This window comes from Python bivittatus, unplaced genomic scaffold (genome assembly GCF_059951505.1).
Source record: "Python bivittatus isolate LINGU-HERP-01145 unplaced genomic scaffold, Pbiv_v1 ctg000020_np1212, whole genome shotgun sequence".
NCBI lineage: Eukaryota > Metazoa > Chordata > Lepidosauria > Squamata > Pythonidae > Python > Python bivittatus.
In genome coordinates this window covers 107,035,741-107,063,578 of record NW_028277030.1, presented here as the reverse complement: position 1 = coordinate 107,063,578, position 27,838 = coordinate 107,035,741, and the positions used below count along the sequence as shown (strand labels likewise).

The 27,838-nt window shown below is 36.7% G+C and overlaps 1 protein-coding gene and 1 long non-coding RNA gene across 6 annotated transcripts in view; one reads left to right on the top strand and one right to left on the bottom strand.

Moving 5' to 3' along the window:
- Positions 1-6,741: 6,741 nt before the first annotated feature.
- TMEM63A (transmembrane protein 63A) overlaps positions 6,742-27,838 on the bottom strand; it is a 49,921-nt gene continuing 28,824 nt past the window's right edge. For all 5 annotated transcript variants that reach the window (XM_088146068.1, XM_088146094.1, XM_088146081.1 and 2 more), the window contains exons 12-24: positions 27,023-27,146; positions 25,949-26,082; positions 25,469-25,606; positions 22,879-23,032; positions 22,084-22,190; positions 20,045-20,131; positions 18,694-18,753; positions 17,485-17,647; positions 16,059-16,164; positions 12,447-12,614; positions 11,638-11,753; positions 11,361-11,426; positions 6,742-8,188 (exon numbers count right to left, since the gene is read on the bottom strand). In XM_088146068.1, coding sequence (XP_088002194.1) covers positions 8,033-8,188; positions 11,361-11,426; positions 11,638-11,753; positions 12,447-12,614; positions 16,059-16,164; positions 17,485-17,647; positions 18,694-18,753; positions 20,045-20,131; positions 22,084-22,190; positions 22,879-23,032; positions 25,469-25,606; positions 25,949-26,082; positions 27,023-27,146 — 1,579 coding nt within the window. In that variant the 3' untranslated portion in view covers positions 6,742-8,032. The remainder of the gene's footprint in view (positions 8,189-11,360; positions 11,427-11,637; positions 11,754-12,446; positions 12,615-16,058; positions 16,165-17,484; positions 17,648-18,693; positions 18,754-20,044; positions 20,132-22,083; positions 22,191-22,878; positions 23,033-25,468; positions 25,607-25,948; positions 26,083-27,022; positions 27,147-27,838) is intronic.
- LOC148217148 (uncharacterized) lies at positions 15,136-19,975 on the top strand. Its single transcript, XR_015797123.1, has 2 exons — positions 15,136-15,180; positions 19,661-19,975. It is a non-coding gene; the product is annotated as an uncharacterized LOC148217148 (long non-coding RNA).

Sequence of the window (27,838 nt, the reverse complement as noted above, 5' to 3'; positions counted from 1 at the left end):
ATTTGAAATGTGGAATTCATTGGGATTATTATCATGCTTGCTGAAGAATCTGGGAATTTTGATCCTCAATAATTGTATTGGGGGGGGGGCAAAAAGGTGAATCCCTTTTTACTTTCCATTAACATTAAAACTCAGTCATAGCTCCTATGTGATATGTACTAGGTCCATCAATGAAAAGATGTACAAAAAATTTTTTTTGACCAATTGGTTTGAGTCAAGCCACTGCCAGTTGGGGCACTCCCTTATATTTTGAACTATAAGCTCCATCATCCCCAACCAGCATGAAGAAACAGGTCAAAGTCAGGTCAAGGTCAAGAAGCTCAGATGTACTTCTAACGGCTTCCCCTTTTAGTTAGATTGCTTTCTACAAACTGGTTTAATGCTTAAACACCAACCTGGAGGCCCTGCAGGACCCTGTTCCAGCCTTTGAAAAATTAGATGAGGAAACATTGGGGGGGGGGCTAAAGCACTAGATGAGTGACAAAGTCATGTTTGTTCTTTTCAAGGCTAGTCAAACCCAAGGCTGTTTGTAATTCCACTCTGCAATGAACCATTTTGCTTTAAGCAAGTCCCATGGGAAGGAAGAAGTGGCAGAGTCCACTTTCTATGTGTGAAGCCAAGATTTCAAAAAGGTAGCGCAGTTTGGGGCACGTGGCTCGTTAAGCTATGTTTAATAGAGCCACATTTTCTGTAAACACTGGACTGTCCCTTTCAAGGATGTGCTTCACAGTATCCAAAATTGAAACATGGGAAAAAACATTCTCATAAAACGATCATGTCTTTTCTATTCATCCTGGAAGGCTTCTCCTAACCTTTTCATACCTAATTAACTCTGTCTACATGTGGCCATTGGAGCCTATGTGACTTAGCATGAACACTTGCTTACGTTTGGCTGCTGGGCTCTCGTTAATATTCTACAGCGGTTCAAAGGGCTTCTGTCTCTAAAAGAGGCCAGCGAGTGAGGCCCCATTTTAGAATATTGAGTTTCCATTTCAATGCTGCCTCAGCTGCAAGAGTATTGTGAATGTGGGAAGGGAGACAATAAGAATGTCATGCTTAAGGTCACTATCTCATAAATCAGGCTTGCCACAGAAAGAGTTGAGCTATTTTTAAAAAATGGTTGCCATGATTATTTTTCTTTCTGCTCTCTAGCTATCCAAGGATTTGTATGTATTTCTAAAAGCAAGAAATAAATATAAGAAGTAGATGGTGGCTGTGACTCTGGGGTTGAAGAGCTGCCCCATTTTACACCTGCCATGTGAGGCATGTGATGTGGGGCTTCAATTGAGTGGTTGCAGTCACCTTCTTGACTTTTTTGACCTCTGATGCCCCTCACCTGGAAATTCTAAATATCAGAATACTAAAATCAGAGTACTTAAAATGAGTGTTTTAAGTCACCATAGGTTTAACATACCATAAAAGGTTTTTTTAAGTGCAAGGGAAAATGAAGGAAAAACACACTTCTGTGACAATTGATCATTTCTAATTGCTCCATTCTTGCAGCTTTTGACTGCATAAAAGTTGTCTGTCTCTGATTTCTTTTCAAATTCTAAACTTCGGTTGCTTGTTCCTTAGAGAATTGACGAATCTATCCAGGTTGGTTTTATCCCACATGTTTTGTTCTCCATTTCATTTAGTTTTTTGCTGATGCTGATTAGCTAATGATGGTAAATTCTGTCATAAACAGTTGAAGCTATTCTTCCAGCCCAGAGAGAGGTGTATTATCCTCCTCTATGTAGCTGTTAGGGATGAAGAACCTGTCAGGGGAAAAAAAGTAATAACCTTGACTCAATGCCATTACTATAGTTGAATCAACAGAAGTTTAAGCTTTTCCCCTTAAGAGTTTAAGGCAGCCTTCCTGGTGCCCTCAGAATATACTGGGCTACAACTGCCCTCTAAGAATCTATGGGAGTTGAAGGTCCAACACAGGGAAAGGTTGGCAAAGACCAGTTTAAGCATTTATGGCACTGAGTGGGGATGGGCTAATCCAGCCATCCCAATCTGATATCCTTCAACTGTGATGGAACTACAATTCTTAAGGTAAAACTACTTGGAACACCAGGAACTGAAGATAGGAACTTCTTGCCACTAGCAATAATTGTGTTTCTACCAATAATAAATCCTTAAGCTATGCACCTGATACTTTACAGCAGGGATAGGGAACCTGTAGTTCTCTACTTGTTCAACTGTAACTCCTAATATTTAGGACCACCATGTCCAATAGCAAGGGACAGTGGCAATTATAGTCAACAGCCTCTGGAAATTCCCAATCCCAGCTGTAGGGGAAATTCAACCTCCTCCAAGACAGAATTAGCACTATTCAACTAATAGATGAACCACCCAGAAATGGTTTCATATGGATCTAGTACCACAGAGAGGGAAGGCCACTTTATCTGCCTCACATTCAAATAAATGGGTCTTACAACACAGAGATTATTAAACAGGAGGATGTAATTCTATACTCCACTATATACTGGTGGACTCTAAGACATAATTTCTCTCGAAGTAGAAATTGTAGCTTGATGTGTACAGTATATCAAAAGTTCTGTTAGAGAAACAGCTGTGTGCATATTTTGTTAGAAATCCTAGTCTTATTCTAAAAATAGCAGTTTCCAGAATCACTTTCAGAAATGTTCTCAGGGGAGCCAAAAAAAAGTCAAGAGGGCAGCCACAACAGGGCAATCAAAGCCCCGGCTCTTTTGACATGCGATGGATGTTAAAAAAGGGTGCGGCTTCGATTGCACGGTTGTGACTGCCATCTTGATTTTTTTTATCCCTTTCCTGCAGATATCCCTGACCACTTGAAATTAAAAGGGGCTTAAAGCAGTCATTCCAAATCTTCATGGCAACCCTTGATATCAAATGAAAAAACCCTAAAAGAAGAGCCCAACTGAATTAGTTGGGATTAGGAACAGATAAGTTCATTCATATTTGAGACAAATTAGAGCAGAGATAAACTAAATAGGGAAGAGTCCTTTTGACACATTGTCAGCTCGTTTATAGACACACACACCCCCTTCACACCACCATTCTATCATGAGGATTCAACATGCCTCTGTTTAGGTAGTAGAAAGACAGCTGGCTTAAATTCAGATGCTTCCAAAGAGACCCCTTTACAGGTTGGACAGGAATGAGGCCCAGATCTGTTGGCATGCCTGCATGAGAGAAAATGGGTGGGCTGCATTTGCTCCAGCTGCCCCAAAGAACTTTGCATTCTACATAGACTGATAGGAAACTGTCCTCTCCTACAGCTACTTGACATATCTGAAATAAGTAGAATAATTACACAAGGATGGATACTTTTGATGTATCAAATTTAGAGGACAGTTTTTCAGGGCAGTTGCCTTCCAGGTTATTTGCTGTCTCAGCTTTACTTCTTCGCAGTTGGCCCAAATTATCCAAAGTAGTCTCTGGGCAGCTGTTACAAAACATGAAAAGTGCATTCTAACCAATTGTGTAATTCTTAAAAAAAAAAAAAAAAGGCTTGTGGTCTAATTTATTTATCAAATAATTCTTTAATGATTTAACTGCACATCACTTTCCAACATTTGGAATGTAAATTACCAGTGATAAACTGTAGTTTATATTGCTGGAATGTATCAGGTTATATTTGGCACGTGTCTATATTTCTAGAGAAAGGTAGATTTTATTTATATAGATGTAAGAAAGCATCTACAACTAACATGAAATAGAGGACCATTTAAAAGTTGAGTTTTAGAAACCAGCTGATTTCCTTTTTTAAATAGGAAGAATACAGGAAAAAAAAAGAAATATATAAAGAAATGACTTCCCCCTTCATCACAAGTATAAACAATTTTAGTAACTGATCATCTTCTCTTAAAATACAGCAAACGATCTCTTCTTCCCATATCCCATCTCTTATCTATAAACAAATTCTTAAAGCTTCATTATTTCAGTCCTGATCAGTAAAAGTCCATTAAGGGTTACCAGAGATAACAACATGTCTATTTTAACTTTGATCAAATAAACCAACTTTATATTCCTTCCTTTTACTTTTAAAAATCTTGATCTTTAGTCCCTTCAAATAATGTCTTAGAACTTGCTTTTTTTTTTTTCATCCCTTCTCACAAAATTCTTCAAAGCTTTAACAAACCTCTTTTGTAAATCCAATATAGGAAAATTATCCAGGTCACTCTCTTGGGTTGTTATTTGTATATCCCTTTTAATTACTAAGATATCAGCCAGTTTCTTTTGTGTGTCCAGTGTAGCATCTTTTTCCATATCCTTCTTGTAGCCTATCATTTTTAAATCCACTTTCAGATCACTCTCAATCTTGTCAGTTAAAACTTGTTCCTCTTTCATAACATGTTTTAAACACAGTCTATCTATAGAGGCAGACACTCTTAAAATTAACTTCTGAGTCCATTGTTCAAAAATATCCTTCAACATGTCCAATGTTAAAATATTTTGATTCATTCTATATTACTAAGTCAAATTTAAGTGTTCTTCTCCTTTAATTGTAATCTTTAGTTCCTTCTGGTTCCCTCTAGTGTCCAACCTTCAAAGATTCATCCTATCATGTTTTTTTTAAAGATAATTCAAAACAAAAGCATTTTCCCATGGAAAGGATTCTTATAATTAAATCCAAAATCTTATTTCAAATCTATCTGGACCCTTACTCCATTTGTAACTTTCCAGAATCAAAGTTCTAATCACCCTTTTGCTATTCCAAAAAAATATTTTTTAAGTCCTTAAATATGTATTTAAAACTTATTTTGCTAAGGACTGAAGGAAACTCACCTGGTGCTATAAAACTTGTCAATCCAAAGGTGCCTAATAACTGAAAAGCAGTTAACAATTTCCAAAAGTGATTAGAAAAGGAAGTATGTGAATCCAGTGTCCTTTTGAAGGCGCCAACTGTGGTTTGAGCAACATGGCTATTCCTTCATCTCCCAGAGCTCTAAATCCGCCAGGGACCGCTATCTTGTGGTCTCCTTGCGAGGAACAACTGTATGGAGCACTTGTGGTCAATCTCAAGTTGTCTCCTTGTCTGGAGAGGAATTACGAAGAGGCAGTCTATTCACCAGCTCTTCATTCTGCCGCAGTTGTCAGCTCCGATTTTAGCGGAGCCTTCTTCAGTTTGCCATTTCTTCCCTAGAAGTCTAAGTCCTAGTCCAAGACAAATCCAAATGTGAAAAAAATGTTGATGGAAGTGGGGAAAGCCTGCACTGTGCAAAGAGCTTAAGTATACTCTGCTTAGAGAACTGGAGGATGGTTATTTATAAACAAAAGGTATTAAAAGATATGACTGTGTACACTTGGATAGGCCAAGAGTTTACATATACTCTTTGCTTACATAATTAAAGGATATGTACAACCTCAGGGGATTAAAAGGTGTTCCTGCTTACGAACATAGAAAAGTAGAATGTAGCTCTAGAGGCATCCTTTGGGGGAGGGAGGGTCAAAACAAGCAAGGAGATGGTTGCAGCAGTGTGAGCAAAGACCCATTCCTTTTGAATGCATACTGTCATTGCATGCATGTACCAATGGGCAGGCTTGGACTGCACTGCTGCCATTGAATCCCTGTGGATGTCACTGCTAAGCTCCAAGATAGAACTGCACCTTTTTGAAAGGTATCAATATAAAGTGCAGAAGATGACCACCAGAATGAACCATGGAGGTTGAACCCCTTCCCTTCCAGAAAAGGCTAGAACATTTAGTATTCCAATCTTTGAAAAAAAGGCTAAGGGATGTTATACATGTTATCTGCATGTATAAAATATTACTTAGCATGGAACAGGACAGGGATAATTTTTTCTTTTCTCAAGTACTCAGATCAGGAGTCATCCAATCAAGCTGACTGGAAAATTTAGAAACAGAACCACTTGTTCACACAGTGCATGGGTAGGTTGTGAAATTTGTTACCACAAGATGTTGTGATGGTCAGTAACTTGGATGGCTATAAAAGGGGATTCGAAAAATTAATAGAAATCCGTTTCCTAGAGATAAATAGAGTACATTATATAAATTGTGTTGCTGTAATACTGTGTTCAGCATTAAAAAAAAAAATGATTGTATAAGAAGTTCTCAGTGCTATTGTGCCTCCAGATCAATCTTTTCTTTCTCCCTCCTGAAACCAGTCTCCCTATGAATCAAGCAAAAGAAAAAAAAAACACTTTATCTCCCTCTTCCCATTCCATATGTGTTTATCTTTATGTGCTTTCCCTACTTTAAAAGCGCACGCTCACATACCCACAAGCAAAATAGGCAGGATTCCTGGCTGACAGAGCTATCCGTATCCTGGGAGTTTGATATTCAAGTGTCAAGAGAAAAAAACCAGATACTTATTTATAGAATGTATAAGACTGCCTGACTTATAATTTATAACTCTGGGCAGTGCACAGCAATAAAATAAACAGCCCAATCAAAATCAAACAAAAGAATATAAAACCAATATAATAAAACCCATCTCTCCGACGGTTCAAACCAAAATGGCATGGAGGCAAAGGGATCAACAACCAGATGAGGAGGGGTGTTAACAGCCAACTTGCCAAACCAACTGCAGCTGAGCTGTCCAAACTGCATCATCCCCAGGCTTAGCCTCAAGGCAACCTAGATTGTCCACATAGGAAGTTTTGTGCTAGGAGAAGAAAGGAAACTATGATGCCCCAAGACGTGCTCTAATCTCTCCATTCATCTCTAAATTTGAGGGCTGTACTGATAAATTTTATATTTATTACTTTTTAAAGGATGCTGACTCGACACTCACATACCAGGTGGCCAAATATCTTTATTATGTAATACAATTGCATAAAACTTTTAATTAGTTATGTTGCTTTACTGTTTTATTGCTTATCTCCTCCCCTGATAACAAATTGTTGTGTTGTTTATTTTTACAAAGGCTGGTCAAAGACCATAATAAAGATATTTGAATTTGAAGAAAGGAAACACCATTTCCAAACTGGCAATAGGCTCAGCAATGGGCAGAGGATGAGACGGAAGGACACATTCGTCAAAAATTATTAGTAAAGTGTGTGTGTAGACTGACAAGTAGGACACAAAGATGAGCTCTTAGAAACTGGAAAAACATCCTGGAAGAAGGCAACAACACATAATTTCCATACTGTTACCAAGAAAATTAAGGAACAGATCCATGAACTCCACTGCAGTTGAACTCACCAATGTAAAATTTACTTGGCAATATTTTATAAAAGATAGTTTCAAAATTCAGTAAGAACAATGATAAATGTGTATTTGAATTCAGTATTTTATTGAAAGTGATTGCTTAATTACACTTAAATTTAACATGACTTCTTGCAAAAATTTTATCTACTTCATAATTCAAAAACAGTGTAACATATTTGTGATACTTTAGCAGATTTAAAGATTCTTAAAAAAAATAAACCTAAGAGATTAAAAATGATAAAATGTTCACATCCTTTATTGACAGGTAAGCTTCCTTTGTGTGAGGCCCTTAAAACTGACTAGAAAATTAACTTATGCAAATCCCATATATAACAGTTCTCAGCCAAATGTAGTTTGTTATCCCCAAGTCCTTTAGGTTTTGGCACATGTTTTCTCTACTTTTGTAGAAAAACCCTCCTTACATGGAAGAAATACTGCCAACTTGATAAACTATGGGGGTACTAGAAGATAGTCAAAATATTCCCAGCTTATATTTATCTATTTTTTCCTACATTTTTAATAGAAAGAGATGTTCCTTCAGACATAACCCCTCAAGTGTTTAGCAACCAGTGCTCTAGCACTTGCCCACAAATATTTCTATAAAGGCAAATAATTAAATAAGCTCAAATTTATTTTCTGAGCATTCTTATTCAGTATGCAGTGCCACAATAGAAGTGATTACCTATAAAAATTACCTACTCCAAGATAGTATATTTGTGAAAATCCCTGAATCTAGCTTCATAAATTCTAGCCCTCTAAATGAAGAGGTAACACTTCTTCTCAAAGAGAAGACTCTGCAACATAGGAACATAGTTGTGAAATCTGTTTTGAAATAGGGCTAAGTGTGCCACCTTGTGTTAGTTCATGATATCAAGACACACATTTTTCACATCTCTTCAACTGGTCCCTCAGCATAAGAGACACAAAGGATATCTTCCCTCACTGTGCTTGTTCTTGATATAGTTCCATAGGACACATCATCTATGGAAGATAAAACTGTCCTTTCAGTAGCAATGCGCTGCAGAACACGAGGAACATACATCTGGAATGGTAAGAGGTTTTCATATAATTAAAAAACAAGACAATTGTTATTCCTAATTACCTAAGATGTTTAATCTTAATTCACTCCATATTTTACTTCCCAGCACTTTCTACAGGAATAAAACACACACACACAAACTCCATTACTACAGTTCTACAGGCTACATTTATGTCTCACAAATCTTGTAAGCCAAGCACTTTTAACTCCTGTTCCTATTCTTGTCCATCTCATGGAGTTACCACCTTGATATGGTGGGAGGGCTCAGTAGCTTCAATGATCCTGAGCTCTTGGCAGGGTTGTTCTCACTGGAAGGGTTGAAAAGGGAGAAGTAAAGCTAAGATCACAACATAGGTGGGGGCAGGTGAGATTCTGCAGACATGAGGGAAGTTATCCTGCCTAGAAGAAGAAACTCCAGAATCAAACCCAGAAAAAGATAATGAAAAGCCATTTCTATATTGTTGGTAACAACATTGTATGGACATGGCTGAAACAATTAGGCAAGTATGACTGCCAAACACAGAGACCTTCCAGTTACTGGGGAAACGCTGAATCTGGTGTTAATGATATGGCCACACCAAAGCTATAAACCTAGGCATTGAAGATGCCACTACTAAGTGTTCATTTTACAAGGGCACATATAATGTGAAAAGCATGAACTAAGGAAAAATGAAAATTGTCAGATTGCAAATGAAGCCTATTAAAATTAGTGTAAAATTAAGAAAGCCAGTTTGGCCTAGTGGTTAAGGCACCAGGCTAGAAACCAGGAGCCTGTGAGTTCTAGTCCCACCTTAGACATGAAAGCTGGCTGGGTGACTTTGGGTCAGTCATTCTCTCTCAGCCCAACTCACCTCACAGGGTTGTTGTTGTGGGGAAAATAGGAGGTAGAAGGAATATTAAGTATGTTCACCACCTTGAGTTATTTATAAAAATAATAAAGGTGGGATAAAAAATCTTTTAAAAAATGTTTTAGGAATAAATGAACACAGGTGAACCAGAATGTGTCACTAAATTAGATAGTTAGATATATTTATTCAGGGCATGAGTCCATATGTAGAGATGGGGTGACAGTGATCCTCCAAAAGAATGTAGTCAAGTATACACTTGGGTAGAATCTACTGAGCACCAGAATATTTATTAGAATCAGCTGATATCCAGAAACATTAACTTGTTTGGTTTATATCCTGCCTTTTCTCCAGGGACAAAAGGCAGTCCCTCCAATTCTTCCCCCTAACAATAGCCTTGTGAAATTTGTGCTAAGAGTAAGTGACTGGCCCAATGTCACCCAGTGAGATTCTATGACTGAGAGTAGATCTGAACTAGAGTTTCCCATTACACCATCCTAGTCAACCAGGACATCTGAAGGTGCAGATTATGGAACAGATCATGAATTATTGGTATCAAACATCATTACACTTAGATAAATAAAGAGAATGACTGTACCAACAAAATCTGTCTTAGAAAACATATAGTTAGAATATAAGATCAGTGACAGGAACACTTTCAGCACAATTTATTTATACAAAAGAGAACCTCAGGATGTACTGGAAGAGTTAAGAGATACTGTGAAAACACTATAATGAAAAAAAAAATTCTAGGAAAAATCTAAGTGACTTAAGAACAAGCCACCTTTCCAAGAGAAAGGTGGAGGAGGAAAATGGTAAAAAGATGTTACAACAATTGAACACAGACATTCATAATCAAGAAAGGACAAGAAAAATTCCTCAACCAGGAAGGCAGTAAACAAAAGTAAGGAAAATAATATGTTTTTAAAGATCAGAGAAATTAGGAAAATTTCAGCTAATGTAAGAATATTTATGATCACAAAAAAAAATGGAGCAAATGAGGTTAAAGGAATATGGCTATAGTTAAACCTTTACAAATGGAATTATGAATGACAAGGCATTTGCAGAGCGAAAGCATACTCAAGAACCAGTCAAACTAGAACCTGAGATGCAGCAGGCAAAAGGCCAGTTGTCCAATAGGAAAGCAGCAGGTGCAGATGAAATACTCACTGAGCTGTTTATGGCTGCAAGAGAAGAGCCTTTTAAACAGCTCTATGTCAACAAATAGGGAACAAGTCTATGTGGCTTAGTGATTGCAAAAAATCAGTATATGTAACTATATTCTGAAGACAGAAGAGGCAGGGCCGCAAGAGAACATACAAATGATTGCACTATTAATTCCTCATGCAAGCAAACTTTTGCTTAAGAACTTATGCTCAAAATGCAGCTGTAGATGGAGAGAAATGCCAAACAAACAGGAGGGTTTCAGAAAAGGTAGATGGACACGAGATCGCATAATTAACATAAGATGAAGTATGGAGAGAGCAAAATATTTATTGAGATTTACATTTATTAATTACAGCAAGACTATCAGAAGAAGGATAAAGACAATAATAAAGATCAGAATAGTTTAAAGTAATTATCTTTCTAGTGGTAATGTATGGCTATGAAAAAGACATTAAGAGCAAGAGAAGGAAGACAGAAACTTTTAAATTACAAATCTGTAGACAGCAACTAAAAGTTCCATGAACTGCAGAAACTAATGAATGACTCCTGAACCAAATAAAGACTGACTACTCCCTTGAGGCAGTGACCAGCAACTGGAAACTCACATTCTTTGGGCACGTGATGCAAGCAGACGGTAGAGTAGAAAGACTCCTATACTTGGCAAGACTGAGGGAAGCTGAAGGGGCAGACAACAGATAAGGTGGATGAGTATGAAGCGATTAAAGGAATTCCTTGGAAGGACTATGGATTATCACCACATACAATTCAAGACAGCAAACATTTATCACTCCATAGTCACTAGGGGTTACACCTGATTCAATGGCACCTACCTAGCCAACTGCCCTTGCATGTAACAGTATTTTCTGATATTATACACATCAAGAACACTGGTATGACTGCCAAGTGAAATATTACCAAAACTGAGCATCACATATAGTGTTATTATGTAGTGAACAGGTGTCTAAACCTGTCTCAGTTGCCCACAAAACCTTTTCTGCAGAGAAATGTTTTGCCAACAGGTCAGAATTCAAAACACAAATTCTTAGTACTGAAATCATTAATGCAAATGTTTTGCAACTTCAGAACTTGCTAATGCACACCAGCCCTTTCTTAGAATATTTATTTTCCCCCATAATAATATTTATATTCTGATAAATGCTTACAGAAGATTTTGGACCTGATGTGAAATCAGTTTTATTTTCTCTATCCCTGGACATATATTTTTCTTCCTGTAAGTATCAACAAAAGAATGTTAAACCTAAATAATTTTAAAAATATGTGCTCAGTATAACATTTAAAATTCTACAACCCAAATAACTTTCATATTCATCAACATATATTGGGTTCCTTCCTTTAACACATCATTTATGTGTTTAAAACAAGAACATTAATTTCTAAAATACAGCTTTTTGAAAACTAAATGAAGTTTGATTCATTTACCTTATAATGCATAGGAGTCAGATACCTGAACAAGCCAAAGCAGGTGTATGCTATGCAAGCAACAATTGTTATACATACGACTAAGAATGTAAGTAACGTCGTAGGTGCGTTAAATCCTAAAAGAGAGGGGAAAAAAAAATCTGTCAACCTAAAGTCAGATGGAGGATAGGCTAGGTAGTGGTACAATTGTAGCAGTGACATAGGTGGGTGAAGACAGTAAATGCCAGTAGCAATATATCCATTTGGTTGGCCCCAACCCTGGCAGCATTTTGGAAAGCTTTACAGACATGGTGGTTTTCTTGGGCATGGGGGTAGGGAGTTTAACAGTCTGTGAGATTGATGTGTTATCTGCTGATGATTTAATGACATACAGTACTAGGTTGCCAGTATGTATATTACTGTTTATTGTATTTTTAACTATTGCAAGACGGATCACCATATAAATTGATTAAACAAATAAACAAATAAATCAGACTTTAAAGTCAATTATGTGAATAGCTCTGTGTTTCCCTTTAGTTTTAATTGTTGAAGGCATGAAAGCTCACTATGCAGAAGGTACTGGCAAGCCACTTCTGAAAAATGTTGTCACAAAAACTACATGGGCTTGCTCCTGGATTGACTCAAAGGACCACAGCAACAAACAATCACCCCTTTAGTTGTTCCTCTATCCCTACATTTCAGGGTATTGTTCCCCTATGTTCTTATCCAAGTATATATCAACAGATTACCAGAACATCCATGACAAATCATGTAAAATATTTATCTGCTGCAATGTCTTCATTCTTTTTCAGAGAGCCACAGATATTTACCTAATCTCAAAAATGAGAAAAAAAACAGCCAAAAAAGGCAGAGAATCGGAGCTGCTAGTGCCTGACTCACAGCTGCAATATGAATCTGCTTCTCTAGTTTGGCAGGAAGGAACTCATAATAGAGGTTGTGGCGATCAACTGTATGTTTCAGCAATATATAAATTAACCCTGAAAATAAGAAAAAGATGACAGAATTACTAAGAAGGCTATAAAAAGTTTTAACAAAACTTTCTACCAACACTCAAAAGACTCAAGTCACGCTCAGCTCCTTCTAACAAAACTTTCTACCAAAACCCAAAAGACCTCAAGTCACTCTCAACTTCTAGTGATAAATTAAGTCTCAAAAATGAACACAAAGATTTCCAGGGTTCCTTTTGCTTTGTACAAATCAAGACATCAAAAAAGTTATCTTCTAGCTCTATGCACTAGAACTAGCCAAAAAAAAAAAAAAAATCAACATAGATTACACATATAACTGCAAAACCCGTGTTCTGACAAGGATATGCTTTGATTTCATCAAAGTTCTCACTCATAGGATGGCATAGTATGGTACAAGAAAAAAACTATATGTGATCTTTTCATTCATATTTTCTTGACATAATATGGCAGAGTTTTGTTTTAAATCCCAACTAAGTAGTAAGCTACCTTTTTTCATTTTTATTTATGAGTTTAATTACGTGTTTGTTCATAAGTAATGTTCCTATCAAAATTCTACTAGTATGTGCTGATTTCACTTTTTATCATTTATCATTTGTAAACTATCCTTTTTGACATGATTCATTCAAATTTTCTTGCCAAATACTACCTTGGTCTTCGATACATCTATAATCTGCACTGTACCATACAATCTGCACATTTGCTGTAAATTTTCAACCAAACAACACTGCATTTTCTGCATACAAAAATGCACACAAATTCATGTCTTCGACCAATGCACATCTATTATCACAATAAGCATTGCTTATACTTTATCCAAAAATACTTTGAGAACAGTGCCATGACCTCTTAAAATGAATTTTTGTGATTCCCCAATGAGTAAAGCCAATCAGCTTCTTAGTAGTATGGCACAATCCACCCTCTAGAGGGCAATTATTTATTTAATGCAATCTAAACATTGAATTTTACTTCTAAATAGTATATAGCCATCTATTCATCCAACAAATATCACATTCTTTAGACTGGGCATTTTCTAGTGATTCAGGTTCTAACCAAGAGTCTAGGAATCACAGAGGTATCATTGTAGTGTGTAGGAAGTTCCATGTGTGTGTGTGTGTGTGTGTGTTTGGTAAAGACAATAGTGTCAAATCTGATAAATTTAAAACTTCCAAATATTTGGAGACTCCTCTTGGTACAGAGCCAAGAGCTCCAATTACCGGTACTATTAGTATTATAGTTGATTTTTTCTTCCAAAGTCTTTCATCTTCAGTTTGAAAATCTTGATATTTTGTTACTTTTCCTGTTTTTCATTAGTTTGACTGCCTCCTGGTATTGCTACATCTATAAACCACACTTTTTTTTCAAGTAGTTTCTGTTAACAGTAAAGCCAAACTTTTTACATAATGCACGATTTTTGAAACTCCACCATGGCACTGCTTATACAGGTGGTCCTTGTTTAACGACCACTTGTTCAGTGACTGTTCCAACTTACAATGTTGCTGAATGAATAATTATGACCAGTTCTTATACTTACGGATGTGGCAGTGTCCCCTTGGTCACAATTGCAATTTGCGACCTTCCTTGTCAGCTTCTGACAAGCAAAATCAATGGGGAAGCTGGCAGGAAGTTGCAGGTCAGAGTCATGTGAGGTCCTTGCTTAACAGCAACCGGTGTTGTTGCTGGTGCTGCTGGTGCTAAGCACAGCGTTCACATGGTTTTTCTACTTACGATCGTGTCACTTAACGATGGAGTTTCCAGACCCAATTAGCATCATTAAGCAAGGACTATCTGTATTCATTTGAACAATTTTGCTACAGCCAATAATGAGGTGATCTACAGTTTCATCTTTGATTTTATGTAATTGGCTTTTGCTATCATTTGAAATATCTTCAAATTCTGCTTTGATGATGTTTGTGTAATCTGTTCTTGTGCTGCCATGGCCATTCCTTCAGTCTTGTTTTTAAAAATTCTAGTTTTCAGCCATCACCAAGTCAAATTTTGATCTGATTTTCTTTCAATATCATGTACACATTGATCATGAAGAGGATTAGATTTCAGTCATTAATGTGATTTTTAGTTGCTTCTTTTTTGTAATCTTCTTTTGATTTTGTGGTTTTCTTTAGCTTTTATTTACACATTTCCAACTGTAGTGGTTCCTTACTGTGCCTGATACAATCATTCAGGCTGTGTTTCTCTTCTTCCACTGTTTCCTTTATTTGGGGTAATCTCCAACATTTATTTCTGGCAAACCCTATTAACATTCCCTCTTGGATGGAAAGCATGATTCATGGTCATAACATTTTCTTGTTTTCTAAACAAGTGTTATTATCATTTAAAACTCAACCTAAATATTACACGTTAATAGTCCACAATGCTGAAAGGCAATTTAACAACAAATGCAAAAAATTGACATCATGGGTATCTTTTCTCACTACCTGCACAAACATTACAAAATAGCTATCTCCTTTCATACTGTTTAGATAGCAGTTCCCATCATCTATGGATGCTGTTGAGAAGTTCTGGGTATGGATATGGAAGATGCGTGCTAGAGTATAATATACTAGAAGGCTATCAAAAGGTAAATTCAACTTTTTATTATTAACATTAAAAAAAAAAAAAGCATTCTCTGCGTCCCAAAGCCTGTGTTCTTAAACAAACAAGGTAGGAAAAACACACAAAGCATGGTTTCTGGAATTCTTTCCAATTATGAGCAGTGGCCATAAGAAACATCTGTAATTACATTACAGATGATATTATCTAAAATCTACCAGATTATCTTCAGTTGCTTTTTTCATGCTATTTGTTTAGCTTGTAATAGGCTGTAATGCTCTTTTATTCTATTTTTTTTCAAGAATGTAAAATGTACAGTCTAGATTCCTTGTTTAAAGTCCTGGATTGCTTTTTAGTTCAAAGTCCTCAAAAGCAATATTATATCAGTAGATTTCTTCCTCCAACTATTATACACCCAAGTTTTACAGAAGATGGAGGCATGCAGGAAGGAGAAGGAAAAAACATTCATCAGCAGAACAAAACTGGATATAACTCATAATACTTTATTAATGGTGTGAATGCTATTGTTGAATTTTAAAAATCCTCAATTTCTTTAAGATCTCTAAAAGTGTTTTCAAGATACACAAAATGATAATTTTTCAATCAGTGGAACTACCAGATGTGGCTTCAAATCCATATAGATTGGTAAGCAGGGGACTTGCTCCATTCCTCTCAGACAGATTTGATGTCCTTTATCTCTTTTCCTTATTTGACAAGGCTTCCTACCAAATTTAAACTAAACAGTCTTTTTAAGCATCTTCATAATGAAAAGGCAAATATTCACTTCAACTATAACAAAAGGATTTAAAAAAGTAACTAATGCATTAATCTCAACGTCATTCCCAAGCCAACTATCTGGCACTTCTGTCTGCTCTATAATACAATCCCAACTCATTATCAACTTACCAAATGGGACAATAATAGGACAAGTAATGCTGTATGCCATGATGACTGTGAATACACATAACATTCCAGCATACATTGCTCCAAACTCAAATTGATAAGCTTGTTGCTACAAGAAAATCAGAACACATTAAACATGAAAACAATCCATGTAAACCTCTAAGGACACTGATTTTTGCAAATGTGCATCAACACCAGAAACATTCAATTCTTCATCTAGCCATTTTTTGAGACCTGAGAAGATAAGTAAAGCTATTTGTTTAATTTAGCATAACAGAATATAATTACATGTAAAATCTAGACTTGTAATGACTTTTTCAGGTCCTTAGATGGGAAAATTTAGTACTGAAACTTTGGCCAGACTTCAGGGGCCAAACATTGTTTGCACAGATACTATTCCATGGGCAAAGGCCCATTCCTTCGTTCCCTAAATTTTTAGGCCACCATTGCTCAGGAAAACCCCAAAAGTGGTGAATGCACCTCTTTGGTGGTGGCTATCCCTAGCTCTTCGGGCAATGAGGCTCATGTAGAACCTGTTAAACATTCTACAGATAACAGCTCTTATAGTGGGAAGCTCATTGTCCAAGAAGAATGGTAGATAGCATCTGGAATATGCTGGAGTCCAAGAACAGTATACATTTCATTTACCTAGCATGGACTAATTTCAGCAGCATCCTCATTTCCAACATGTACTGATTTTTAGGGACAACTCAAACAAATACAAAATTAAGTCTGCTCATGAAACAGCTCCCGGCTCTTACCATGGGCAGATATTCACTTGTATATCCTTCACTGTAAAGCTTGACAAAATGGTGGATTGCCTTAGCTATATTCCCTGTTTCCAGGTAGATTAGGAATTGCATATCTTTGGCATATGAATCTCAGGTGGCTGCTGTTCGAGACATGGTCACTGCTCACTCTACTAGGAAGGTGACTAACTGACATCCATCAACATGTCCTTGGGAGATAATATTCAAGATAGCCACATTGTCTGTATATTTCTTAATCTTTCTTTACAATGTAGTTACTTTTGTTTTGGCTGAAGCCTTTTTTGTGGGAAGGTGCTTGAAAGGATGGCTCCTTCCTTTGGCTTCTGGGATGGAAGGCAGGGGAGGATATACCAGGGTATATTCTTTCTTTGAGTAGGTTATTGTTGCTGTTATCATTTTTCTGTCTTTAGGTGACCATAACTGGGGGCATTCTGCCATAGCTAGCTCTGTCTACTAGAATAACTGGAAAGAACAAATTCAGTAAAGGATACCTTTTATGCAGTATAGAAAAGAAGCTTTTATGGTATCGATGTTTCATGCACTACTAAGAAGCCAAAGAGTCTCGGGATGAAGGACAGCAACCCAATGGGCAAAGATGTGAAACACTCCAATGCAAGAATTAGATGTAAAATGCTTTATCTGATAGAAAGATTTGATACCTGCTTAACATTTTTTCTCTCAGCAGAAGATTTGGCCAGCATCATGCGAATTGTGTACATCATAAGGCCTGGCAAACGCAATATTTCCATTCCATTGCCAATAAAAGATGAGGCGATCACATAGTTCACGAAGAAAGCTCCCTGATCAGGCAGAAAGACACACCTGCAGTGAAAAAATAGGCATGCAATATATCTCAGATTTTTCACTTATCTGGACACCATAGTGAACAGTGAGCACCTTCTTTCTCTCCTGAGTGACAGCAGTGAAAACAAGGACCAGTATTGTTTTAGATGTCCACTCACAATACATGAAATTAATCCAGCAATGATTTGCACACATGGTCATGATTTTTCTATATACTCTTTTATTTTAAGAGAGGTGGAAGAATTTTGAAACAGGAAAAAATGATGAACTTTAAAAATACTGCAAACTCCTCTGAGGTCAAAGGAAATTGTCCCAGTTTCCCCCTAAATCTAAGGATGCCATACATAGCACCCCCTTCTCCAATTTTTCCCCACAGCAACAACCCTGTGAGATAGGCAGGGTTCAGACAGAATGACCAGCCCAGACACTCAATGAATGTCCATGTCGGAGGCTGCACTTCCCCAGTTCTAGTCCCAACACTTTAAGCACCACACCACACACATTAGTTCTCAGGGGAATCTTGTTGAATAGGTTGCCCTAGGGCATTCTTTTGGTGGCATTACAGTATTTAAAAATCCCCATTAATGAGGCAATTGTATCTAAAAAGTATCTGCTAACTCTGATTCTATTTTTCTAATGCATGAAGTAATTCTCAACCTTCACTTTTGGCTGACGGTTTCAAGCAACTATTTCATTTTTCCCAGATATAAATCCCTTGCCAGGGCTTCAATAGTTTGAACTTTGAGCATCACCGATAGATCACTGCAAGCAACATATTTGTGATCAATGACTGCACTACAGCAGAAAGGCTGTAGTGACTGGAGCAATGGTTCTATGTAGAAGAGACATCCTATGTGTGTGGATGGCTCCAGTTTTTCCTGGGTTTTAGGGTGAGTTTATGAGGCACTTTAATAAAAAAGATGTATTAAACCTTTTTTGGCAATTGTCATTAGAGGGTTCTAATGCTGCATAAAAGGCATACAGGGGCATGTGCAGCCCTTTGACGCCTGTTTGCATATCCTGGCTAGTTAGCAAAAGGATGAAAGCTTCTTTTAGATACTTACTCTAATCTAATTTTAGATTCAGATGCTTCATCAAATAACCAGCGAAAGAAGAAATCCAGACTGAAAGAAATATTTGGTATTAATTTCTCCAATTTGCTACAGCATCAAACAGAAAAGAAAAATTAAGTTCAACAAATTTAATATTTCAAAATCTTGTATTAATTTCACTGTCACGTTACCATCACCATGTGTATTATGAAAGTATAAAAGCTAAAAAAAACAAGCTACAACCACTTGTTCAGCCAATGTTCAAACTTGCAAAGGCACTGAATGAATGGTACTTACGAATGGTCCTCAGAATTCCAGCCATCACAATATCCTGCGGTCACATGGTCACCATTTGTGAACTTCTTTGCTGGCTTCCGACAAGCAAAGTCAATGGGGAAGCCGGCAGGGGGTTACAAATGGTGACCATGTGACGTCCTCGCTTAATGACCTGCAGTGATTTGCTTAACAATGGCAATCAGGACTGCCGTCACTAAGGGGCACGGTCATGTGATGTTGCGCTTTATGACCATGTCACTTACCAGTGGCAATTCCAGTTCCAACTGCCATCGTAAACTACGGACTACCTGTATCATGTTTTTTTTTAACCTTCTATCCAATTAAAGTCAATTATAATTTCAAAATGAAATAAAATTAGGGAAAACTTTTGGATAAAATCTGAAATTCTACTCTTGATGGAATTATTCAGATGGAGTAAAAAGTAAAAATAACATCAGACCAACCCACCCCCCTCCCCAAGATGGACACAGCAAAAAATCAATTAGGGTTGAAGGCTCAGTGGAACAGAATTAACAGTGATCTTTGAAATGCCATGAGTGTTTAGGAATGATTCCTCTGTCCCTACATCTGTAACCTTGGAAAAGCTATTAGATGAAATGTAAGATGTTTATGTTGTTATCGTTTCATCAATAGATCCTAGATGTTTATGAATGATTGCCCACCCTCTATATTCCTCCCACAGAAGATTTCTAAGGCGTGGGAAAGCTGTAGAAGAAAAAGCCAAGCCCTTTGTGCAATTCTGGATTTCAGCCATCAAGAGGACACAAATATAAAAACAACAGATACGAACCAAAATGTTATATAAGAAAAGAATTCTGCATCTCAAACACTTAAATGTAGAGAGATACTGATTATTTCTACATAGTTTATGTAAATTATTTTAACAAATTATTAATAAATTAACAAATTTCTTTGGCATGACAAGGATTGTTTCAGATATTTCAATGCTGCATATTTCAGAAAGAAAGGAAGGGAGGGAGGGAAGGGGAAGGGGAAGGGGAAGGGGAAGGGGAAGGGGAAGGGGAAGAAAAGAAAAACCTCTCATACTCAGGAAGCTAGAATTTACCTAGTCAAACCAAGTGAAGGCAGGATTAGCACCATGAAGATCAAAAATGCATAAATCTTGTACATCATTATTTTGTTTTCATCAGACCTATTAAAAAAGAAAATGATTGAACAACAGTTGCATGTTGTCAAACATGGTCTATAATTTTTTCTACCCTATTACGTTTGACAGTTACAAATGGAAATGTTTAAAATTTGGAAATAAATTACTTCTGGGTTGTTATGGGGTTGTTATTGTTGGTTGCAGTCAGCCAGATGTTTAGACTGGATTTGGCATTTTTATCCACTATCAAGTCCCTCCCAAGGACCTGGGATAAGCAGATGTTGTTTGATGGTGTTAAAGGTATTTTTGCAGCATGTAAGCTGTTCCAAGTAAAGCTGTGTTTTGCAATTGACTTATGGTGATTCTGTCAATGCCAATGGTGTTCAAGTGGTGCTCCAGATGTTGTTGTTGTTGTTATTTTGCTATATATGATGCTGTTTTTACACTGGTTTCCATCACCTCCACATAAAAAAAAAACCTTCAGTCTAAGTATCTGTAAGTCAAATACTGAATCAGAGTATTTACCAAAGAAAAGCTATACACTGAATATTATATGCTCAATCATTTAGTTGACTGCTTTCAGTTAAAAGGCAACATGTTAAAATAAATAATTTGTTTATTTACAGTCCAAGACCAAGTCACAAAATTTAAAATGCAGCACACTTCCTGGATCGGGAAGCTCTGCTCACTGCCACTCCTGCCCTGGTCACCTCCTGGGTGGACTACTGTAATGTGCTCTACATTGGGCTGCCCTTGAAGAGTCCCTGGAAGTGTCAGTTGGCACCAAATGTGGTGGCACAAGCAGTTATGTGTGCCCCTAGAACGGTACATGTTGCACCTCTGCTCTGTGAGTTACATTGGTTACCAGTTTGCTTCCGGGACCAATTCAAGGTGCTGTTTTTTACTTTTAAAGCCCTTCATGGCATGGGGCCAGATTAGCTGAGGAACCACCTCTTCCTGATTACATCTGCCTGTCCCATCAGGTCCATCAGAAAAGGTATGTTGTGGGTCCCATCTGCTAAGGAGTTACTTCTGGTGGGACCCAGGAGATGGAACTTTTCTGACATGGCACCCGACCTGTGGAACATCATGGTCCCAAGATGAGGTTGTCCCCATCCCTGTTAACTTTCTGTAAGTCCCTCAAACCATGGTTGTGTCAAGAGGCCTGGGGGTCTCAAGGGAATGGTGAGTTGTTGAGGTGGGTCCATTGTTGTTAAAATCTGTTGCTCTCTCCTTGCCTTTTAATCATAATATTATGCTATATTATAGTTTTTAAGAGTTTTTAATTGTTATTTTATAGATTTTATTGTATGCCACCCAGAATCACACTTTGTGAGATGAGCGACCTTATAAATATGATAAATAAATAATATGTACATACATACATGTGTAACAATTCAAGAGCAGGTGTATTAGCTCTGATCACCAGTGCAAGTACAGTGGGCACTTTAAAAGGATGTGTGAAACAGACTCAATCTCTAAGTCTGAACAAATACAATATGGAAGTTTGGCATATCGACCAGCTGTCACCATAGAAGGGAGAGCATCTATATGAGCTGGGGAGAAGATCCTTCTATGTGTGGGGTGTACAGAATCTTATGGCAGTAATTGGGGAGTGTCCAAGGGGAGAAAGCAATTTGTAAGAGAGATGGGAAAGCTTGGCTCTGACTATCTGAATGTCTTAAGTTCCATACCCTCTGCTTAAGTTCTACCAGGGTCTTTTCTAGGCCTAAAGCAAGTATATATGTATGTATTGTTACGCATGTATGTATTAATGGTGTGCTGTATTTTAAATTTTGTAACTTGGTCTTGGACCGTAAATAAATAATAATAAATATAGCTATTGTTTTGTAGTTTATTTAAAGCTAAATGTAGTACTATGCAGAAAAAGAATGTGGGAGAAATAGCTGTTACTACAAATTCTGAATATTCTCCCTTGCCTTTCCTTTTAAATCTTCCAATGTAATTTGATGATCTAAAAGAGAAAGTCCTCTTACTTTGTCCAGTGTGATTCAAACACTGTTGAATAATAGACGATTGTTGGTAACAAAGCTGAAAAGGACCACAAAAGGACTGTTGGGAAGAACTGGCTAATAACAGGATTCTGAGGAAAGAAGAGAGAGAAATATAACCCAGTTCTGCACATTTGTCGTGAATGCAACAGAGCTACATGTGTTTATTTTATGAGCTTAGCAACCACTGAAATAAAATTGGTCTTGTGAAAAGAATACTCATAGCAGGTAGGATTTGGAAAGAGAACAACATCTGCATAGCAGCTTAACCCAAAAACAAAGATTACCATTTTTTAAAAGCATTTGGTAATTAAGCCAAGTTTCTAAGCAAGATCCTTTAAAACAGGATGAAAAACTTTTGGTGATTAGGAAGTGACATGAATAATTCTTGAAGAGTCTAAGGGCTAAGATTGGCATGTTGCAAAGTGAAAGGTGCTGGGATTGTCCCTTTCTTGGGAAGGGCAGAATTTTAATCAATGTTAAACTTACTGAAGATATAATTTTACATTTCAACATGGCAGAAGAATGAATTCTGGCAAGTGTACCAGGGAACACAAAATTGGGACTTGGGACTTGAGAGATGAAGGTTGCTTGCCTTCATGTGAGAAATATGTGTCAGTGTTTATTAAATGTGGCTGCATTTCATCTTATCTATATTTTCCTTTGCTTTACATAAATTAGAATGAAAGTTAAAGGCAGAAAAAGCACCACAGGGCTAAATCTTTTGTGAGATCATAAAGAAGTACAGATGATCAAAATCAAATATAGTGCGCTACTCACATTAAGATAATGAATAGGTTTGGTTACATTGAACTTGTCCATTGTTGAAATAATGATGGAAGGAGTTGTCAAGAAAAAGAGAACAATAAAGAGGAGCAAATTGATAGAAAGCCATCTACTCCACCAACGCATTCCTTGAAGTGAGAGATTATTCCTGCCAAGCAAGAATAGAGAAGACAGCAGTAACAATGTTTATTTTCCAGAACTGGCACTAAGGATAGGACGTGTTTTATTTAAAATAAAAAGATGTAAAATTGAAGAAGTTAGGTAAACATGGTCTGAGGTGGGGATTAAATGGGCAGGAGACTGCTTAAGCCTGTCCGTGGCCTGCTGCTTCCCCCAGTGCAACCCCATCATCTATACCCACCCACCCCCATATACGCACTGTTTTCTCACAATGTTTGAGAAAGGCTAGCATTTGTTAGCCTTTACTGAAGAATCCACCAGGGTCCCCACTGCAATAATTTTTTACCAAGAAGTGGAAGAGCTCTGATCAAAATTCCCACATCTCTGGAAAACAGCATGTTCGAAATGAGAGACTAAAGCTTAAGTTCCATCTAGATTCATGAATAAAATCTGGCTAGATTTCTTTCACATTATGATGGATTAGTTCTCACTCACATACCTTGAAATAGTTCATCAGCTGAACGATAGCTTTTTAAAACAAGGATTTGCATGCTCAATCTTGACTGTAAGACATGTGCATTGTTGGAGCAGAGCATAGGAGCCCTGCAAAATACAGCGGTGCTTAGAAGTTTGTGAACCCTTTTGAATTTTCAATATTTCTGCATATATATGACTAAAATGTGATCTGTCCTCCACACAAGTCCTAAAACTAGATAAAGAGAACCCAGTTAAACAAATGAATCAAAAACATGATGCTTGTTGAGGAAAATGATCCAAAGCTACATATTTGTGTGTGGCAAAAGTATGTGAACCTCTACAATTATCAGTTCATTTGAAGGGGAAATTAGAGTCAGGTGTTCCAATCAATCAGATGATAATCAGATGTGAGTATGGGAGGGCCTGCCTTATTTAAAGAACAGAATTTGGGTGTTCACTATCAAAGTCTTATCTTCACAACACAGCTATGTGGAACTGTGTCATGGCTCAAACAAAGGAGATTTCTGAGCACCTCCGAGAAACAGTTGTTGATGCTCATCAGGCTGAAAAGGTTACAGAACTATTTCCAAAGAATTTGGATTCTACCAGTTCACTGTCAGGCAGATAATGTACAAATGGAGGCAATTCAACACCATTGTTACCCTCCCCAGGAGTGGTCAACAAACCAAAGTCACATCAAGAGCAAGGCATATAATACTCCAGGAGGTCTCAAAGAACCCCAGGGTAATGTCAAAGGAACTAAAGGCCTCTCTTGCTTTGGCGATTGTCAATGTTCATGAGACCACCATCAGGAGAAGACTAAACAAAAATGGTGTGCATGGCAAGGTTTCAAGGAGAAAACTACTACTCCCCAAAAAAGAACATTGCTGCCCATCTAGAGTTTGTGAAAGACCATGTGGATAAGCCAGAAGATTACTGAAAGAATGCTCTGTGGATGGATGCGACCAAAATAGAACATTTTGGCTTGAATGGAAAGCGTTATGTCTGGCAAAAGGCAAACACTGCATTCCAGATAAGAATCTTATCCCATCTGTGAAACATGGTGATAGCAATATCATGGTTTGGGCCTTGTTTTCTGCCTCTGGAACAGAATGGCTTGCCATCATTGATGGAATTATGAATTCTGAATTGTACCAGCAAATTCTACAGGAAAATCTCCAGGTATCTGTCTGTGAATTGAAGCTCAAGGGAAAGTGGGTCATGCAGCAAGACAATGACCCAAAACACACAAGCCATATGACCAAAAAATGGTTAAAGCAGAAGAGAGTTAATGTTTTCTAATGTCCAAGTCAAAGTCCTGACCTTAATCCTATAGAAATGTTGTGGAAGGACCTGAAGCTGATAGTTTGTGTGCAGAAGCCCACCAGCATCCCTGAGTTGAAACTGTTCTGTAAGGAGGAATGGGCTAAAATTCCTCCAAGCCTTACTAAAATTCCATGCAGGACTGATAAACAGTTATCAGAACATTTATTTGCAGTTGTTGCTGCCCAAGGGGGGCACACCAGTTACTGAACGCAAAGGTTCACACACTTTTGCCACACACAAATATGTAGCTTTGGATCATTTTTCTCAATAAATAAACAAGTATGTTTTTGACTCATTTGTTTAACTGGGCTCTCTTTATCTAGTTTTAGGACTTGTGCAGAAAACAGATCATGTTTTAGGTCATATTTACACAGAAATACTGAAAATTCAAAAGGGTTCACAAATGTTGAAGCACCACAGTACCTTAACCCTTTATAAATTATGCACTAAATTAGTTTATATTTTTAGCCTAGACATCAGCATAGTTGTTTTGAGACTGTTTTCAAGATACTCTACCAATGTCAGGTTTCATAAGCAAATAATCTGACAATAATACGGACAATAGCTAAGATAAATTTCATTCATCTTCTAGAAAAAATAACAGTATCAAATTTATTTCATTTACACATGAACTAAAATGGAAAAAAATAAGATACATTACCAACAAACATCCTGAGGATATGTAGCATATGCAATATTCCATTTGGAAGTCTGAAGATCTTTGCTGTAGGCTGATGGTTGAGGTTCTCCTTTGCACTTAAAGCCTTGACATTTACAGGCATTGAAATCTTTAAGAATGCTACAGTAAAGTTAAGCATTTTAGCTTTTATGCTTGACTAGGGCATAGTAATCAATATTTTTTAAAGACTGTACATACACACAAATAAGAAATATTATGAAAAAATAATTAAAATACTACTATCTGAAAAATGTAATGATTAACCTATTCAAAGCAGTGTAGTTCAATCAAGAGGTCCATTTCACTAATCAAATGATAGCAAAAAGAGAGAAAGAGAGTCAAATTCTATCCTTTGCCTTCCAATAAGATTTAATAGGTTTGGAGATATAAGTAGGGATAGACTGATGTTTCATTCCATTTAAAATAATTAACAGCAATAATTAATTAAAAATACGCACTCACAGTGAGGCCATAGTTATCCTCTCGAATGTTACAAAAGCCATTCCCAATGGCTTATCATAAATTAGCTCTTCTTCTTTCATGTATTCTTCCATACATTTTTGGGTAACTCCAGTATAGTAATCTATAGCATCTTCCTGTTGAAAAGCAGGGTACTGTTACAAGTTAATATTCAAGTGTTCATACTTATTCCTATTTCACTGTTCAATTTATTTCTTTTTATTTTATTTTAATCTGCTATGGGGGTTCAACAGAACTCTTTATAGTTCTGGCTAGAAATCAATTATCCAAATTATTCCTTCTTAAAATAAAGAAAAAGCAGATTCCACTGCTGTTGTGTTTCAAGAAGATATTTTCACATACGTTAAACTACACAATACTAGTAGAAGTCAAAACAGAAGCCATGAAATTAACAGAAGCACAAAATAAAAAAACCTGAGAGCTCACAGTAAATTATAGTAATAGAAAAGATCCAAAGTAGTTCAGCAATTCACCTGGGCTTTTCTCTTCAAAAGAACATTGCAAATAATGCATTCATGTTTAAGCACCAAAGATATAATACATTCCTGAATCTCAGGCTATTTAAGTTCTCTTTTTGTACATACAGGAATATACAGACAATATATATGCTTATTTTCAAAAAACAACCCTCTAATCTTTTCTCCATAATTCTTAAAGAAATGAAATTCATGATATAGGAAAATTCTTAGATTTTCCTCAACCTAGGTGATTAGTAGTTTCACACTCATATATTTCAATAGTAAGAAATCAACTTCTGAAAAGTTAGCACTCTAATTTTAAAAAAAAAAGCCTTACAAATATTATGGAATATAAGTTACTGTTGGAAAACTGATCCTGCTTTATTTTATTCAGGTTTGTTAAATAAAGATTTCCCAATACTCCTATTTGATTGCATAGATCCAGATTAGCACAGGAAATTTTAAACTGAATGAATTTTGAAAGGAGTACTGTTTTAAATTCGTACTAGTCTTTTCTTAAGAAGAAAGCATGGCAAACCTTACCTAATTTTATATACTGCATTTAATATTTTAGCCAAAGAACGCAACAGCTTCTTACCCTTTCACATCCTCTGATGTCACAGCAACAGAACTGACCACATGGCTTTGTATTTATGCGATATCTTTTACCAAGCCGCTCAAATGCTTGGGTATAATAAGCCACATTCTTCTCTGCCTTTTTTCTGGTATAAACACATACACACATGTGATATGGCAAGGAATTTGTTATTAAAATGAAGTGTATATTTAAAATGCATGCACTCATGTTCACAAATAATATTCACATGACAGACAATACATCTAAGTGGATAACACACATATAACACACATACTCCAAATATTTTTACTTCTTCTTTGAATTATGCAGGCTTAATCATATAGATATTATTTATATAAGCTTTACTTTTAAGCCCTGCAGTTGATTCTGGTAACCAGAGGAAACGAAGGAAGAAAATCCCTCAGAGACATTACGTTAATAGCTTTTGAAAGCTGTACACTTTTAATGTATTAGAAATTATTAAGAATAGATCATCTGTCATATTATAAAAAATATAAAGTATGCTTAAACATTTTGTGGTCCTACACAAGGTCTTTCATGGGAGGGCAGCAGAAGCAACTCTCTTCAAAGTTCAGGATTCAAATTTATAAGATAATAATAAATTAAAATAGAACCCCACATTCTAGTTTAACAGACCACTGATTTCAATGGACAAAAACAATGGAGAAAAAAATTACATTGACATAGGTGGGGTGGGGTGTGAAATGGACATTCTGCTCCAGACTTCACATAATGTTTAAAAAGTCTCCACCCCTATGGCATTCCTCATATTATCATCTCAGACACACTGGAACAACAGCATCTCAATGAAGAAGC